This window comes from Pseudochaenichthys georgianus, chromosome 4, assembly GCF_902827115.2.
Source record: "Pseudochaenichthys georgianus chromosome 4, fPseGeo1.2, whole genome shotgun sequence".
Taxonomy (NCBI): domain Eukaryota; kingdom Metazoa; phylum Chordata; class Actinopteri; order Perciformes; family Channichthyidae; genus Pseudochaenichthys; species Pseudochaenichthys georgianus.
In genome coordinates this window covers 13,359,967-13,378,948 of record NC_047506.1, presented here as the reverse complement: position 1 = coordinate 13,378,948, position 18,982 = coordinate 13,359,967, and the positions used below count along the sequence as shown (strand labels likewise).

Genomic DNA, 18,982 nt, shown 5'->3' with positions numbered 1-18,982 from the left:
TACCTTAAATTAGAACGGGAGACAATTAACGTCGGATATGGTGCTGGTGAAAAAGCAATCCAGTTTATGTCTCTTCCAAATGACCCGTTAGATCATTCGCTAATACTCAGTTCCCCGTGCTAATGGGACATCTGTATCAGAAGACACTGCTCGTGCAACTCGCCTAAACATAAACCAAAGTAATGTGTTCATTACTTTAAAGAGCATCATTAAGATACCGTGAAAAGCAGAGTTTCCTGTTTCCCTCATAAGCATACAAATAATATTAAAGGTCTCCCATTATGCTATTTTTAGGCATATATTATGGGTCTCAGATATATAAAAAACTACTTCAAGGATTATTTCTGAAACAGTATGGAGCTCAAATGCTTTTTCTCTTGCAGGTTTACCACAAGGTGAGTTTCTTTTTTTGTTTCCTGCTTTTTTACACGTACTCTCTCAGTACAGGTTAGCTCTGAGTGTTAGCGATGCTTGCTAATGTGATGACGTGATTTACGTCATATTGGACGCAAATCTGGATCAGCTCTGTTGTATGCCCGTTTTTAGAGATTTGGGTACAGAGGAAAAGATAGAGGGTTTTGTTTTCTGACACTTTGTGAGCTCCCTGACACACCGGGGACACATATGTATGTATAAAAGACATCAGCAAGTGCATTTTGCATGACAGGTCCCCTTTAAGTCAGTACATTTGTTTTCTATTTTTATGTTGAAATAAATTGCGTCCTCTCTTTGCAAGCTGAAGTTGCAAGCACAATTTGATCCTGCCAAGACATATGTTTATGTATGCTCAAAGAAGTCAACATCCACTGCATAGCACTCTCTCTGTGAACTGAGCAAATACCGGAGCCAGGTTTCCTGCCCTGTGCCAGGAATATTTGAATCTCTGGTAAACACTGTCCTCTAGTGCTCACACTCTTACACACACACAAACACACACACGGCCCATGATTATGCTCCATGGTTGTCAATTCCAAAAAACAAGACTTATATTTCACAACATATTGTTAGGGTATTGTTATCCCTACATTATTTCTATGAAGTCACACTTGTTGAGCTGAAGGATTTCTTAATAATAAAACTCATCCGCTGCATTGACCGTTCGAGACTCTAAAATGTACTAATAGCTTCAATTGGACACAAATGTGTGCAGCCAAGGTTTTATTATCAGTTACACTCTCATGGCTTTTAACAGGGGATGGTAAAGTCTGCCTAATGAGGCAAGTCACAATCACAGAGGGCAGTAAAGAGGAGGGGTTGGCCTGCTCCTCCTCCCCCATATTATCTGATCAATCATTTACTAATGCTTTCCACCAGCTGATTTCACCTGTCACCACAAGGTCAGGGAGTCCTGATCTGCTATACAGCAGGAGGTGAATCTTGGCATTGGCTCGTCAGATTTGCAATCAGGCTGTCAAGCGGCACTTCAAAGCCCGCAGGATATTAGAGATGTAAATGGAACATAATGGTGCCATTATAATTGTGCTCATCCTGCTCAGCCTTTTGATGGAAATGTCTTTTCTCTGAGATTTAACACCATCTGGCTAAATCAGCGTAGGCAGGAGGAGCCGAGCCAGGAGTAGTTAGGACAACCAGTTTCTGTTTAGGATACGATCATTATCTTTGGCTAGTGACACATCCAATTTGTTACCATTAAAAGTTGAGGTTTGGGCCCATGCCAGTTCAGGAGCATCAATTACTGTTCATCATCTCTTTCATCCAGATACAAAGTCATACCTCTACTTTTCAGATCTCTAAATGTAAGACATTGTGGGTTAACTGTTCAATACACTTGACATGTTTTAGCAAAGAGCACAGAGGCAGTGAACTTTAAGGGCATGCTGGTGACATTGTGTGCTGATATCTGCAAACAGTCCTGTTGGGAGAGTTGATCAAACAAACAAACAGAGCAGGTCATACAGACCTTGTCAACATCTGTCTCTTTCAATAGAAACACTCCAAAAAGGGCATTTGTTGTATGATTCAATTTGCTGAATCCAAAACTCCCCAACAACTTTTAGTATTGTGACAATCAAATGGGATATTATGAGTATAACAGATTGTGTTTTGTTTCCACTCCATCCCTTGTTTATTGGAAGAAACATTTTGCCAAATATGTTGTGCAAATTGCATTTTTATTTTATTTTAGCAAACACAGAGTGCTTCTAGTAAGTATCAGACAAAGTTGACATCCTTTCAGGAATCTTGAATTGCTAAGGATTTCATCTGTACTGCTGATCATTGTCTGAGAAATGTTATGCAATTGTTCTTAATGAGCTTCAAATGACCTCATATATATATGACCTCATATATACCATATATCAAGGATTTGCTTCTTAATGATATAATGCTAAAAGGTCTATGTATCTACAATAAGGCTGCTTTATGGTCTCTCTTGGTGCATTCACAAGCAGAAACTAAACTGGATGGAGACTCAATAAATGTTGTTATGGCTGCTCTGCATTGTAATCACAGATTGAACACAACACTTGAATGATCAAAGGGTCAAACAGAATCAGCGCAATATAAAAACAAACAGGTCCAGTATTGTGAGGGTACACTATTTCAGGATATAATCATGAATTTGCACAATATTTCATCAAATGAGTGTTCAAATATTAACCGGCTTTCAAATGAATAAATCAGGACCTTTACAGGTTATTTCCAACGGGTGATATCTGACAGATTACTGATGCATCTTTTATGATCTTCACTTTCATCAGGGTGGTGAGATTCTGGTCGCAGCGTTATCTCTGTGAAAGAGACATCTGGCTCCCATATGGGCTTTGTTGTCTTTCTGCAGCACAAAGCATATTTTAAAAAGCAAGCAAAAATGGCACAGCACTTTTGCTTGTTTTTGCACATCTGCTTTGCAAAGAAATCTGTCAACACATCCACTGCTGCACACAAAAGTACACAGCATTCAAAGAGGAGCATTTTTTATTTTATTTCTGCCTTTATTAAACATTGTAGGAAAGAATTTGGACATGTGTTGTACCCACTCTGCTACAAAAGTGTTTCAAAACACAGAACAATTCGACGAAGATCCAATTAAGTCTAATCAGACTGATTTTATGTAGCCCACTTGTTTTTATGCCCATCCAAAGCTGTCTGTTGTTGTGTTGCTGTTGTCCTGTTGAACCTCCTGAAAACGGACAGGTGGCAGTGGAAATGGAATAGCATGGCGGAAGACTGTATACTAATCAAAACACAGAAAAAAAGACACATCAATGTAAACACAGCAGCCAATAAAGGTTTTGCATATTAATATAGGTTGTGAATGTTTCCTTAAATACCTCTGGGAATTCAATATGCATATCCACGCTGTCTGCTGAGGTGGCAATAACTGATGCCGACACCTCCTGCTTGGTATTTCCCTTAACTTGTTCGGTGAAACCGAGAAGCAGAGCCATGCCGGGGACGTAGCGTTCAATTCTGGGAGGGACACAAAATAAGTTAATGAAAGTATTTTAACAACACTTGCCAGTATGTGTCATAATTGTAAAACACAGAACATGTTCCCATTGTGCTCTGTAAAGAAAAGTAAGTAAACCAAGTTCCTCTATCCTCCTTCATCAGCTCACTCTCCTCGTCATCCTCACATTTAAATCTTCCTCGTACAAATGTCCCCTTTATTCCACTAAGGCTCACCTTTTGCCGATCTCTGCCATGTTTCCTGGGACCCTGGTCCAGTGTATTTTGGCCTTGAGAGTTGGTTTGGAGCCAGGCAGGGTGGCTGTTGCAGCTCTCATTGACATGTCATAGGATTGACATTCAGCTCCCCATCTAACATGAACCTACACCAAACACAACAGATTAATCATGAAGGGAGTCTCTGCAAACAAGAGACTTGGTTGCAGCCTACTGTAAACATCATGATACTATGATACCTCAAACGGACCATCAGTGGTATGGTTGAACATAGGATTTAACAAACCGTGTATTTGTAGCAAGTGCATATGTTTCCATGTGTCAGGCAGGTAAGAGGAACCTTCACACACTTAAAGTACAGAAGTGTTTCATATTCTAAATGTGAGAATTGATGGCTTTATTTGTCCAGTTTAAGAAAGGGCAATAAATAGTCATGGCTGCTGGATGTAGTTTGTTCAAATGTTTTGAACAAGTTTTAAAGGATAAGGTTAGCAATCAACTATGATTGTATAATGTTGTCTTCTCGTGGAATTTGCTGATAATAGCAAAATGTAAGGATTAGTACGGAGCCCCTAAAAAAAAAACAAAGAGAGAAAAAAAAAGTCAGGATAACGGGTTTGTATCTCGTGCGCACGAGAAAGTTTTGCGTGCGCAGCACGATATACTAACTCGTGCGCACGAGATAAAAAACCCGTTATCCTGACTTTTCTTTTTTCTTTTTGAGAAAGTTACCAGTGGAAGGAAGGGGGAGCGCACAGGAGACAACAATTTCATTGCAGACTATTATGTTTACGTGGGGAAATTACAGTGCATACATTATTTGAGATATATTTCGTACTCAGACTTCACTTTAAGGATATTTCGGCCAGGGGTGTGTGGTCACTCCAGGAGGCAGCAGGACCTGTAACTCAGAGAAGAGCAGCAGCGCTCAAAGAGCTTTTACGCACCGCCTACTCTGTGTTTACCTTCATTGAACAGCTATAAAGAGTGACCCCACACACACACACACACACACACACACACACACACACACACACACACACACACACACACACACACACACACACACACACACACACACACACACACACACACACACACACACACACACACACACACACACACACACACACACACACACACACACACACACACACACACACACACACACACACACACACACACACACACACACACACACACACACACACACACACACACACACACACACACACACACACACACACACACACACACACACACACACACACACACACACACCTCCCTCTTTTATTAGTTTTATGAAGGAGATGTCCGGTCACCAGGGCGCATGATGGGCGGACTGGGACTAAAAATCATCCGGGGACTCTCACCCAGCCCAGCCCACGTAAACTGTCAACGGGGGGGGGGGGTTGTGAACTGTCAACGGGGGGAGCCTCGCTGCGTGGACCTAGTGGCCCGACCAGCAGGTTCTCTGATACCTCATTCACACCAACGCAACTCCGGTTCAAGCTCCGTGCTAGAGCTTTTCAGGTTCAGAACCGGTTCTTCGGTTTAGCTCCGGCTCTTTTCACACCGCCTAGAGTCCGACTGGTGCTGCGTCATTGCGTCATCATTTGCGTCATGACGTAACCGTTTGCATGCCTGCTTCATAATGCCAAACCGTGCGGAAACCCCTCACAGCTCACACCGACAACAACAACAATGGCCGATTGTGCTCCAGCTTCCTCTGTACCTCTTCGGAAGACCAGATTCCCAGTAGGTAGCTGGTCTCTTCAGTGGACCACTGCTGCTTGTTAAGTTTCTCCATCGTTGTGTACAAACTGGATAAAACGGCGGCTTTTTGTTGTTGTTCAGGAGTTGATCCCGCCCCTGCCCCTGCCTCGACGTAAGCGTGACGTATGCAGTGCTTTTGCTCTGGCCAGAAACATTTTTGGTGCTTCAAAACGAACCGGATTCCGGAGCTAAGAGGCTGCTCCGCTGCGGTGTGAACAGGAAAACCCGGTGCTTTTCAAGCTCCAGCTCCGATCCGGCCCTGAAACACCGTTGGTGTGAATGAGGTATGAGAGTCACGGACATTAATTCATAGATCAAAGCAGACTGGTTTACAGACTCTCCTGTTTTGACAATCCGGTGCTTAAACAAATAGCTCTACACCCATGGCCGAAATGTCCATAAAATTAAGTCTGAGTTCGAAATACATATATCTCAAATAATGTATGCAGTGTCATTTCCCCACGTAAACATAACAGTCTGCAAATGAAATGGTTGTTCCACTTTCTCAAAAAAATAAAATAAAGTCAGGATAACGGATTAGTTTCTCGTGCGCACGAGAAACGAACCCGTTTTCCTGACTTTATTTTTTTCCTCTTTTTTTTTCCTCTCTCTCTTTTTTCCCCCCATGTCCCTTTAGGGCAGTGGTTCTCAAAGTGGGGGGCGCGCCACCCCGGGGGGGCGCAGAGGCATGCCAGGGGGGGCGTGAGAGACAAAAATCATAAATTGAAAAATTATTTATTCGAAAATAATATGATGCAGTACCAACACGTCTGGGTCTCTGTGTTTCATTAAAGCTCGGCTCTGTGTGTGTGTGTGAAATGAGCCATTTTGTGTGCGCGAGCGAGAGAAAGCGCACCGGTACCGGAGATCGTTGTTGTTAGCTTCTGGTGCTAGCGAGCTACGCTAACGGATATAAGGAGGTTTTTCAACAACAAAGTGGAGGAGAGTCCTCTCCTGTCAGACTGAGAGACTCAGTGAGCTAAAGGACTCTCTCAGTGTTTAGATAGTTAACTTTAGTCTAAGTTATCTCATTGGGTCTCAAACGTTTTGGTCACCATTAATGTAAACAATTATTTCCGAGGCACACGTTTATATGATCATTATAGTTATAAAAAAATAAGAGAATAAATGAAAAACAGGTATGAAATACTATATGACAGTAAAACAAGAATAACGTTTAAAAGGGTGATTTGTAAAATATCCATAAAGAAAAAGTAAATCTGTTTACAGTTCAGTTTCATAGGTGTTGAGAGATGTATCCATAGATCTCTTCATTTTGCTCTCAAAGTTCAAATCTGAGGCCATGGTTCTCAGCAGGAAACCGATGGACTGTCCACTCCAAGTAGGGAATGAGTCCTTACCCCAAGTGAAGGAGTTCAAGTATCTCGGGGTCTTGTTCTCGAGTGAGGGAACAATGGAGCGTGAGATGGGCCGGAGAATCGGAGCAGCGGGAGCGGTACTGCAGTCGCTTTACCGCACCGTTGTGACGAAAAGGGAGCTGAGTCAGAAGGCAAAGCTCTCTGTCTACCGGGCCATTTTCGTTCCTACCCTCACCTATGGTCATGAAGGATGGGTCATGACCGAAAGAACGAGATCGCGGATACAAGCGGCCGAGATGGGTTTCCTCCGCCGGGTGGCTGGTGTCTCCCTTAGAGATAAGGTGAGAAGTTCGGTCATCAGGGAGGGACTCGGAGTTGAGCCGCTCCTCCTTCGCGTCGAAAGAAGCCAGTTGAGGTGGTTCGGGCACCTAGTTAGGATGCCACCTGGGCGCCTCCCTAGGGAGGTGTTCCAGGCACGTCCAGCTGGGAAGAGACCAAGGGGTAGACCTAGGACCAGGTGGAGGGATTATATCTCTTCGCTGGCCTGGGAGCGCCTTGGGATCCCCCAGTCAGAGCTGGTTGATGTCGCCAGGGAAAAGAAAGTTTGGGGCTCTCTGCTGGAACTGCTACCCCCGCGACCCGACCACGGATAAGCGGGAGAAGATGGATGGATGGATGGATGGAGTTCACCAGATTGATGCTTTTAACTTCAATATTTAAAAATAAATCTTCCCGGGGGAGCTTGCCCCCGGACCCCCTTATGTGAGGTCCACACACCACCTATAAAAATAATACTTGACCCCTGCTTACCTGCTTGCTGTGAGCTGATTATCGAGCCGTCATTGTAACTGTCACACTATGTATTTGCGTGGGGAGTGTTGCAGTAAAACATTCAACTGTAGCGCCCGGTACCTTAATGGGAAACCCTAAATGTTTGAGCACCCTCTATGAAACATCAAGCTACCCCACAGCACCCCCAAAACAAATCTCTGGCGCTGCCACTGAGCCTGACTATTTGTGTTGGGGGGGGCCCGACTTTTTTTTTTCTCAAAAGGGGGGGCCTGACAGAAAAAGTTTGAGAACCACTGCTTTAGGGGCTCCGTAGATTAGACATCATTTTTGAAACTTTTGTTATTTTATACCGTCAGATAATGTAATCAATATTGTGTGTTCAGTATCTACCTTTGCCTCAACCTTGGCCCTAACAGAGGTGTCCACGCACATCTTCCAGTTGGTGTCCCCCCCGACCTGGGACATAATCAGCTGGGCGCTCTGGGTTTTTGCTTTGGGGGTGTAGTAGAAGGCAGCGTCGTACCCCTCTGGCTTCTGGTTGCCACTTATGGCGAAGGCTTTGATTATGTACACAGCTTCAGGTGTTGAGTTAGAGGCCTGTTAAACAAGAAAGAAAGCAGTCCAGTGCATCATGTCGAATAAATGCAGAATATTTATCATCTTGTGTCATGTGTGGACTAGCGAAATTAAACAAAACAACTATAACTTTTTATGAGTTTTTGAATGCAGACAAGTAACTGCAGTCTTATCATGGACCACTGTGTGCTGTGGTGAAGCTATCATGAATCCTTAGCACAGGTGAAACATGTGACATGATGACACTGCTCATTGCCTATTTTTAGGGTGGATCTCTGTGGAGCATGTTTAACATACTTCCATTACCTGGTCAGAAGCCCTGAGATCAGATCCTCTTTCACTTGAGGCTGAATCAGAGGACAGATGTACTCTCTGTGCGGCTTCCTGTAAACACAATCAAGCAACAGAAGAATGTGAATGGATAAAACACCAGAGCAGGTGCACAGATAATAACATTGCACGGGTAGCCAAATACCTTGGAAAGCCTCCTCAGCGTCTCCATCAGTTGGCGTGTGCTCGCTGGGGGTCTGCTAGGGCCGGCATCAATCTCAAAGTGGATCTTGTCAACAGCTTTGATTGCCTGAACTGATAAAAAGTGCACAGGCTACATCAACACAGGGTTAAAAGAGGGTAATGTATAGAGGTTACACAATGACATGAACACCTGGACAATCGAAATAAATGCTTTGTCTAATACAGCTTTAAAAACTCTGCTAATAATAAAAAAAATAATAATAATAATAATAAAACAAGAATTAAACGAGCAATGTGCAAGACCCACAATCATTCAACGAGGTTACAGTGTTGTGAAGACGTCTTTGTGGCTTTTTGCAGTGGTATAAGGAATATATAACATGCTATCAAAGCGTGCAGAGAAAATATAGCCACAGTTAACACATAAATGGCTAATGTAGAAAAAGGCCCCTACACATTGACATTTTTAAATACCAGTCGTATTGTGACTGGATCTGTTAGATTGATAAGATACAACAAGATAAACCTTTATTGATCTCTATAGGGAAATCCAAGTCTCATAGCAGAAACAATAAAAGATAAATGGATGTTTCTTTTAAAGGTTTTTCCTTTCTTCGGAGCAGGTGGCTCAGAGTGACACACTGCAGCTTTAAAGCGGATACTATTTAAACTCTGAAATCTTGTTTTTGCTGAACTCCAATGTTTAACTCGCTGCAGTAAAGTCAAAGCTTATTCGAGGTGTATTTTCTCTCATGTAAGTTGAGCATCGTGTCCCCTAAAACTGCAAAAATATTTGTTAAGTTCTTCAGGCCCTATGCACGTCTGTGATGTATTTTGATTGCGCAGTCCTGTGTGGTGTAATGTGCGTACCTGGGATTACTTTGAGTGCTATGTGGGTGTATCCCAGGAAATAGTACAGGGGGTATTCCTCATGATAATACTCTCTCCTGAACTCAGACTCCACACACACTCCAGCTCCATAGATGTTACTCTCAGCACACACTTTGTTTTTTGGATACCAGCTGTTTCTTGTTGAGACCTGTTGGATTGGATGAAAAGATATTAATCTGTTTTGAGATCTGTGAATCTTAATGAATTTATCTCTATCTCTACCTCTCTACTTGACGCTACCTGTTCATACTCAGACCTCACAATTGTGGGGCCCATCCGGACCACCTCATCATTGGGGTCAATGGCGCTGGGCATCATTGGAGTAATTTTATCAAGATCTTCAATGTTCCTGGAGACTGCATACACATTATAGCTGTTGGTTTAAAGGGAAAATAAGGATTGTTACATTTATGCAAATTGGCTGATTTGTGATTAGCATGTATACAACTCAATCTATAGCAAAAAGCACTATCCATAGAAGATGTATTTGATTTAAATTCAGTGTCATGGTTTGATTTAGTTACATTTTGATTAAAGCTATTTAAAAGGAAAAAAGTAAAACAAAACAATAAAACTCATATATTTCAACATAAAAAAGTGTATTATTGTTTGAAGACTGTTTTTGTCATAATTCAGTGAAAACAGCATTCTTTTGCTTTTTTCTCCAAAACCAAAAAAATATATAGACAACAATTCAACACATTGAGGTATTTTTATACATTTTCTTGGCCCAATACATATGTTTACTGAGTAGAGCTTGTTCTACCTGTATTCCTGGCCGATTTCAATATATATTTGTGTTGTTAAGTGTAACATTATGAAAAAAAAACAAAGACTGAGTCCCCTGGACATGTCGATAGTGCGTTTACAGAATAAATCATCCCATAAATGTATGTGTGTGTTTGGTGTGCTGAGCAAGTGTTTGCACAAAGGAGAAACTATGATGTTATGCTTGATGTAACAGTAACACCTACCTGACTGAAAGGAGTTCAACCTCTTTTTTGCATGAAGGGAAGTCAAGTTCGAACTTTCTTTCTCTGACATTGATCTTAGCAGAAAACTTCCACGGGATAGCAACTTGAGACTCGCTCTTGAACTCAGTTCCACACTGGAACAGCTCTGTGTTGATCCCATAGAAAAGCCAAAAGTTCTTTGTGAAACTAAAAAAAGGTTCAGAATGTGTTATTTCATACAACAAACATAATTCGATTGTAGGCTCCTGTGACCATTTTGAAACATGATTGAAGTGTTAATTTAAATAAAATAAACATTAAATATTTACCCAATAAAACCATCAGTCTCCAGTGAAATGTCTGAACTGAACAGCTGTCCAAGACTTTTGATCAGTGGTGGATCTACTGTAGCTTTGGCTACACAAAAAAAAATTAAGTTTTAGTCATTTATCAGTACTATGTTGACTTATAATGTGGTCCTGTATGTAGTATATGACTTCTCACCATTAACAGTGATTCCATTGATGTTTTCATTGTATTTGCTAATCTCCAGTGGGAGACCCAGGGTGGTAGCTTGGAAATAGCGAACCTCAAAGATTAAAAATGGCTTTGTGCGATGCCATGACACTCCTCTCTGCAGATCCTCGATGGAAGCCCACAGAGGGCTCCATCTGCCTCCAAACTGTCTGACAGCCTGCATGTAGGGTCACATGAGAGCAGCATGTAAATGGTGAACACATGGGGCTTTTGTTGACCAAGTCTACTACAAATCTCAATCAAACTCTCACATTGATGATGTTCCGAATCGTTTCTTTGTCAATGTCAGCAAAGAACCACTCTTGTCCGGAAGCGCGTGCAAAGGCAGAAAGGATCGGCTTGTCATTTGGCATAATTTCCCAGTTTTGAAGCTGAAAATGATAAAAACACAATAACAAGCACAATGGTTAACCAAACAAATAAAGCTACAGTAACTGTGCTGCCTTTAAGTGTCATATTGATATACTCACCATACTGTAAAGAGCCTGGAAGTCACCTGAACCAAGATCTCCTATAAAGCTTTGTTGAAAGTTTCTAAACAGATGCTTAAGTCCGTCAGCACGGATACCCATCTGCAGGATGGACAAAAAAAGTTGGTATTCACGATTGGGAAGGTGCGTTTATCTTTAATGAGAATTTCAAACTATTGCGCCGTACCTCCAGGAGCTGCAGGATTCTACCAATGAAGTAAAACTTTCCTTTCATCATGATTTCAGTAGGAAAGATGTTTGTAGCACTTTTCAGCATGAAAACTTCTGTGGCTGTACCAATGAGGAAATCATCTGTTTTGGTGGAGAAAAAAACAAGTTGTCATGCAACGGTTTCACAGAAGTCGAGATATATTCACTCGATTGTTTCACGTTTGTACTAGTGGTCTTTAAATGTGATGGAGCATGTGGTACTCTTTGATTTGCCTGTTGTCTGTAGTGTTTAAAAACGTGTGTCATAATGGATCCCTTGTCATTTAACTGCAATACCAAATCTACCTATGGGTACAAATAAATAACCTGAACCTAATCTGTATTCGAGCATACCATTAAACCAGTCCATGCGCATTGCTTTGCTGTAGTGATAGCTGAGACGACCAAATTTAGGGGCCAGGATTTTCCTTGCTATGTTGCAGGCTGTTGAGCTATTGTAGAGAACACAAAGGTAAAACAATTTAAAACAGGAGAACATTGAAATTGATTGAACAACATCTGTTCATTGCTGCTTTGTTTTGCTCACAGGAACTGGTTGTTTGGAGTACTGGATCTGGCAAGGCTGCTCAGGTAGGAGTATGTAAAACTGACAACATGGAGGTCTTTTTCCAGCTGCAGATGCATAGTCACTATGGACACCAGAGCCATTGATGGTTTGGTGTCAAACAGGATCATGAAGGCCAGCATGCGTATCTCTGTGGGAAGGGTCTTCTGCAGGAACAGGCTCATGGTGATGTCTTGGACCTGAAAACACAAGTATTTTAATGATCTGGAGTCCAGAAGACAGCACATTCAAACATTCGCTGTTTTCAATTTCTGTTCTATTATATAAACTAACAATGAACCTTAAAAAGTCAGATTCACTGTGAATGCTGTTGATGTAAGAGTGGAGAAGATTATGTACCTCCACAATGACAATAGCATGAATCAGACGTGCAATTTCACATGATTTGAAGAATGAAGAACATTTGCCATGCTTTCCAGGAATAGAATAGATTTAATGGTGAATGGACTGCATTTTTAAAGCACTTTTCCAATGTGCTTATGAACACATAGCAGCACTCACCCATATTCATACAGAGGCATAGGCTTCCATACAAAGTGCCATCAACATACATTCACACACCATTGAATGTGTGCCATGCCATTGTGAGCAATTTGGCATTCAGTATCTTTCCAATTGCTTGATGTCAACTTTACCGCCTGATCTACGTGTTATTGTTAATCTGCATTTTACCTTATCAGACAATGACATTTTCCACTTGACTATGGTGGTCAGATTATTCAATTACCATAAACATGATTTATATAAAAACCTTGCCTAGAGACGGAGGTGGGAAGAGTACAAATACTTTGTTACTGTACTTAAGTACATTTTTCTGGTATCAGTACTTTACTCCACTAGTTATTTTTCTGACGACTTTTTACTTTTACTTCTTACATTTTTAAAACAAATACCTGTACTTTCTACTTCTTACATTTTCAAAACAGGTTTGGTGGTGTGATCATTATTATTTAGAGTCATTGCCTTGATTTTAACACAATCCTTGTATCCATCATTTCCTGGTCTTCTCTAAACAAGAGGGACCACTGAAAACGTTGTCATGTTGCCGTTGTTCAGCATCAAAACATTCATTAGCTAACAATGACATGATTGTTCTATTAATATAAAGGGAGGTCAGTTACTCTTTAAAACAGATGGTAGTTATAGGTACTTTTTACTTAAGTACATTTCGAAGCCCATACTTCTTTACTTTTACTTGAGTACAAAAGTTTAGTCAGTACTTCTACTTTTTAATATTTTTAAACACGAGTATCTGTACTTCTACTTGAGTAAAGTGTGTGTGTACTTGTACTGCCTAGAGATATGATGAATGAGAACATTTTTCTATCATTCCTGCGTGGTATGAATAGTTACACTTTGAGGGTCTCTGGCAGCTATGAGTCTCATGGACTGCACGGCAGCACTCATCACTCGGGGGGACAGATCCACAGGGTTCGCAGCCACTCCAGGGAGGAAACGCATGATGGTCTTAATGCTGCCGGGATGACCTGCGTTACCCAGAGCCTTCAGAGCGAGGACCATGTCCGCATCATCGCCCTTCTTCAGACTTTCCACAGCCATGTCCAGCAGCGGCTAATACAGATGTTAAACAAATATGCAGACAGTTGTCACAAACACTTACTCATTACGTTTGGATTTTACACAAAGATAATTTGCTCAACTACTACACAGCAATCATTGTTCTCATCACGTACACAATTAATTTGTGGCACAAAGTGATTAATTCCTCTGTTTGATTACCTGAACAGCAGCAACAGGACAGGGTGTGTAATAGTTACAGTGCTTGTACACCAGAGAGCCGTAGGAGAGCACCACGGTGTGCCACAGATAGATATTAGATTTACTAAAGGGCATGTTCAGGAACATCTGTGAAAAAGATACATTTTAACATTTTCATCTGTTTTCATTGCATGGTATCATTCTCCAACATAATAATAATAATAATAATACATTGTATTTCTATAGCGCTGTTCTTGAATCCAACATGCAGACATATTAGTATTAACTCACTTTAGCCATCTCAACCAGATCAGGAATAGCCTGCAGATGATTCATGGACAGTAATAGGGTTTGCCAAGCTTCAACTGCAGAAACATCTTCAGCCTGGAACCTTGTTTGCAAGAACCTCAGGATTCGTGCATCGCTGACCTCAACCACCATGTCCAAAAACCAACGTCTAAAAATAAGTTAAAAAGGGAGAAAATTGATAAATGGTTAGATACTTAAGATTAGAATTATCCTTCAGATGAAATGATAAAAGTGGAGGACACGCTCACTTGTCAAATTCGATTGCACTTGTACAGGATGAAATAGAAGGTGTTGGTGACAGCCTAAATCTCAATGAGCGAGAAAGTCTCTCTTTAACTCATCACTTTTCTGTCATCATGCTTTTTATAATAATAACCCACTCAGGGATAATGTGCCAAACTCAAGCCCTTCTGAACTAAGTAGAAGGAAGCTCTTCAATTAGATTGCCTTGGACTATATTTTGCTCACCATCCGATAATATTATAATCAAGAGCTTGGCAAAGGCTTATTTATCTAGGAATTTCAAACCTTATAACCGGTTCACACTTCCAATACATCAAATACAGCAGCTTGGTCATTGGCAGTATGCAACTAAGATACCAAATATGGCCATTTTTTTTATTGTAGTAGAGAAGGAAGTCAAATGACGTAATATAATAGCAACAAAACGCTTAGGATGGCAGGTAGGTATGTCATAAGTAAGATGACATGACACCTTATTGATGAAACAAAAATAATGTAGGGACATTTGGCCATGCAAAAGACACAAGTGACAGTGACTTCAATTTCAAACCCCCTCAAATGTGATGTGTCTGCTAACATGCCTTTAAAATTGGCCACCAAATAGATAAGTACTCACCTATGCTCTTCATTTCCAGCCAATTGCTTCCACATGAGTTCCAAGCCTTCATAAGGCGTCACTCGCAGGAGTTGATAGACCTTTATAGTGTCCTGAGATGTAGCAATGTCCACCTGGTAACGGTTAGCCTCCGCCAGATGCTTGATCATTTCTACAGCCTGTAGGGCGCCAACCCACAACATGATTACTTGATCAGTGTACGCAGCTCTAGAATAAGGTCTTCTGTGTAATAATTTATATATTTATCTATTTTCATTCCATTTTAGGAGTAATAGTAAATACTTTTTATTTCAGTAGATAAAAAAACAAAAAAACATAATTATAATTAATAAGAATGAAACTGATCTAATTGAGGCTGTTATTCTGTTTATTTTTGATGAAACTTAGCATAGCCAGTGATTGGTGCCTCTTTTTTAATACATTTGATGAATGTTACATAGCAGCAGGATATCATAATTACCTTTGGGACTGGGTCGTCCAGGTTTTGCATAATAATGGGGATATTAGCTTGGGCATTGACAAACTTGTAAACAAGGCTGCCCTTGCTTTCCATTGGCCCATATGTGACGGCTCTCGCTGTGTCAGTCACGCCTAGAAGCACCATTTCTTTCCTGCAGGAGAAGTTATATAAAGCAGAACATGTATGGTAAACAAGCATTGTGGATGTGCGGGCGTGATGTTTAGATATTTGCGTGTCTTACGTGGCCTGCATTTTGAAACTGCCACCTTTCACGTTGAAGGGAGTGAAGTGTTGTTGCTCCTGGGCATGAGCCCTTGTAATGAGACCTCCCTCTGCTGTGGGTTTGACTGTGTAAATGTATCTCAAGGTGGTCATGATAGACTCCCCTCTCTAGATTGTTGGGCACACACACAAAAAAGCACTGACTTAAAGGTCACCTATTATGCAAAATCCCCTTTCTCCTGTCTTTTGGACTGTACATAAACATGTGTCCCCTCTGCATTAAGAGATTCTGAAAGTTTCAGGAAAAAAGATTCGCTCACTTTTTGTCCTGATCCATTTATATAAAAACCTGTCTGAAAGTGAGCTGATCAGATTTTGGCCACTTTATGATGTCATAGCGATTTTTTGGCTTGTGTAACCATTAGCCAATAGCCAACCAAGGTAACCCCCCCCCCCCCCCCTTATCACCTGAGTCTCCTCCTAGAGCGCCATTGTGTTCTTTTTAACCAAATATCTCTCAGAGGGGCGTGGGGAGGGGCTCCTTATTTTCATCTAAAGTAACAGACAGAGAATCAGCACTTTTGAAACAGGGCTGAAACAGAGGGGTTTATGGGATGCTACAATGCAGGATGTGTTTGGTATTTGGAGCCAAACACTTCAGAGACATGTTTTGTATATATCTGAGACCTATAATATATTGATGAAAAACAGTATAATAGGGGACCTTTAAGTCTGTCCATTTATAATAGTAGAATCAGATGCATTTGCAGTGAGACAAACAGACCAGTTTGGAGTCTTGGTCGAGCACAGCGGTAGCCATTCCTCTGTAGATGGCCGCTTTCTCCTTGCAGTTACTGACATCCACAACCTGAGTGATGTGCATGTCCGTTGTGTTCACAACTTGTTCAGTTGCATAGTTACTCTGACACATGCCATGGATGTTAGCCTACAAGCAAAGGATAAATCAAACCAATCATTAAGATATTTTCCTCTTTTATGACCTTTGCACTGATGCTGAGGTGCAGCGAGTAGTTTATCTGTCAGCAGTGAGTCACCTCTTCAAGCTCATAGATCGTCTGTGTTGTCTTCACAGTGACTTGGAACAAATCCAGGATCCCTCTCACGATGTTGACAATAATGTCAGGGATCTCAGCAGAGGTGCGGATGTCACTGACGTGTCCACCAACGTAGTTAAACATGATGGGTTTGACGAGCTGGGCAGCGATACGCTGGGTGAGCTTTGGGGAGGCTTTGAAGCTGTTTTGTCGGAAGACGCCGTTGAATTCCTCGAAGACCAAATCTGAAACCTTTGAACCAGAGATGGAAAAGAGCGGGATAAATGCTTTGAATAGTCACACAAATGTGTAGATAATAATAAAGCGTTTTAACTCTTTATGTCAAATAAAACACAGGTGACACTTGTAATAAAACTAAAGTTGACAAGAACTGGCATCTGTTTGTACTATCTCAATAGATAGGTAAAGCTATCTTTAATATAATTCTAATACAGTTTAAATGCAGCATGTGTTTATGACGGAAAGATGACAAAATGGTACTTGAAGGTGACTATTTATGCATTATAAAAGATACATACATTGTTTCAAAACAGTTAAAGATAAAGATAAATGAAGAAATAGGAACGCTTTAACATATTGGGTGATATGCAAAGATTCCTACCTTTATCTAATGCCATTAGAAGTTATTTGGGGTGATTAGAGGCTGTACAATCTTACAACAAGATTTTTTTAAACTATTTCTCTTTTTGTATTTACTATTTACTTGCACTATATTTTTCTGTTTATCTGTGTTATTGTGTTGCACTGTTGGAGAAGCCTGTGACCTAAGATTTTCATCGGCATAACTACACTGTAGCTATGTTCGTATGACAACATAAAGAACCTTGAACCTTGAGGTACAATGACCTTAAAATAATGTATGATACCTAGATAAAAAATAAATGAAAAAATGTTCACTACCAAATACTCTACAATATGAATCAGACATGAATTGAACTAATTAACAACTTAATATACCCTATACTCAGTAACAGGTTTTATAAAGTATTTATACAACATTGAGAGATGTTGTGTTACTTCCTATTGTCACTCTTACCTGAAGGATGAATGTCTCTTGAGAAACACCAACAATCTGGATCTTGCACATCATTTTGACGCCTGACTCAGCAAGGTTTGGCTGGCCGAGTCCAAAGTGTACCATTCCTTCATATTTATACTCGTAGGTTTTCTTCGGGTTTAGACCGAGCTCTGGAAAATGTTTACATAACGAAATGTCACTTCACTTATACTTTATGAATAGTAAAAACATTTTTTAATTTGTAATGATGACTACAAGACTCACCAAAATGGACACTTTGGCTTGCTAAAAGAATAAAAGTCAGATATAGTCAGCATTAGAACCGTAAATACATTGCCAATTTTATTTATCTATGACCTAATCAAAACATTTAATTCAGGAGAAAAAGTGTTAAATACATTATTTCCAAATGAGTCCACATATGTTGAAAAACAGACACACTACATGTAACAAAACACATTAAATGCCATTAGATTCATAAAAACAGAACTACTTTGACTTAAAATGCAACTAAAACAGATAGATGGCTGAAGTAAAACACTGTAAATGATACCTCACTCCATTTTAAAGGTCAATCTCTAAACAGATTAATAAATCACCGTGGACTGAATCGCCGATGTAAAACAACAATTTAATCAACCTCATTATTATGAGTAAGGTGCATGTTAATTAATTGAGATATCAAGTAAACTGTTATGAATGAATGAGTACAAACTTACCGGCCAGCGCCACAATGCAACAAAGGAGGAGCACTCGCATGTTGAACCGGAGGAGTGGAAGCTATTATCTCAGATTTGTCTTTTATATTTACCGGCGTGGGATTTCATTGGGAAACTGTTCGTGAGCTTGTGATCAGGACAGAGGTTAGCTTTAGACGACTGAGGGATTTAAAGTAAACATATGCAGCAGAGCCAGGCTGACCTGTGACATGTCAGAGTGACACCAATAATATGTGAAAGATAACTGTCTAAATCAGGTTGTTGGTATAACAATAATACTAATAATAATAATGCATTTTACTCATATATTTAAGGCACATGTACAGGATAACATTCAAACAACAATGTTAAAATATACAACAACCTTT

General features: G+C 40.5%; 1 protein-coding gene across 3 annotated transcripts; it reads right to left on the bottom strand.

Annotated features, from left to right (window-relative positions):
* Positions 1 to 2,919: 2,919 nt before the first annotated feature.
* vtg3 (vitellogenin 3, phosvitinless) lies at positions 2,920 to 18,704 on the bottom strand. 3 transcript variants are annotated; one of them, XM_034080783.2, is made up of 27 exons: positions 18,615 to 18,704; positions 18,160 to 18,180; positions 17,914 to 18,065; positions 16,857 to 17,108; positions 16,586 to 16,747; positions 15,821 to 15,969; positions 15,580 to 15,730; positions 15,120 to 15,277; positions 14,243 to 14,408; positions 13,973 to 14,098; positions 13,586 to 13,804; positions 12,194 to 12,411; positions 12,001 to 12,098; positions 11,624 to 11,748; positions 11,437 to 11,538; positions 11,218 to 11,337; positions 10,934 to 11,123; positions 10,759 to 10,846; positions 10,451 to 10,636; positions 9,717 to 9,849; positions 9,456 to 9,624; positions 8,587 to 8,696; positions 8,409 to 8,495; positions 7,926 to 8,132; positions 3,649 to 3,794; positions 3,294 to 3,432; positions 2,920 to 3,196 (listed from the first exon to the last, which is right to left on the bottom strand). In XM_034080783.2, the coding sequence occupies exons 1-27, from the start codon at positions 18,652 to 18,654 to the stop codon at positions 3,089 to 3,091; spliced, it is 3,822 nt and encodes a 1,273-aa protein (XP_033936674.1). In that variant the 5' UTR covers positions 18,655 to 18,704; the 3' UTR covers positions 2,920 to 3,088. The 3 variants fall into 3 exon arrangements, with proteins under 3 accessions (XP_033936674.1, XP_033936675.1, XP_033936676.1); XM_034080784.2 differs by having other exon boundaries at positions 8,418 to 8,495; XM_034080785.2 differs by having other exon boundaries at positions 9,738 to 9,849.
* Positions 18,705 to 18,982: the final 278 nt, after the last annotated feature.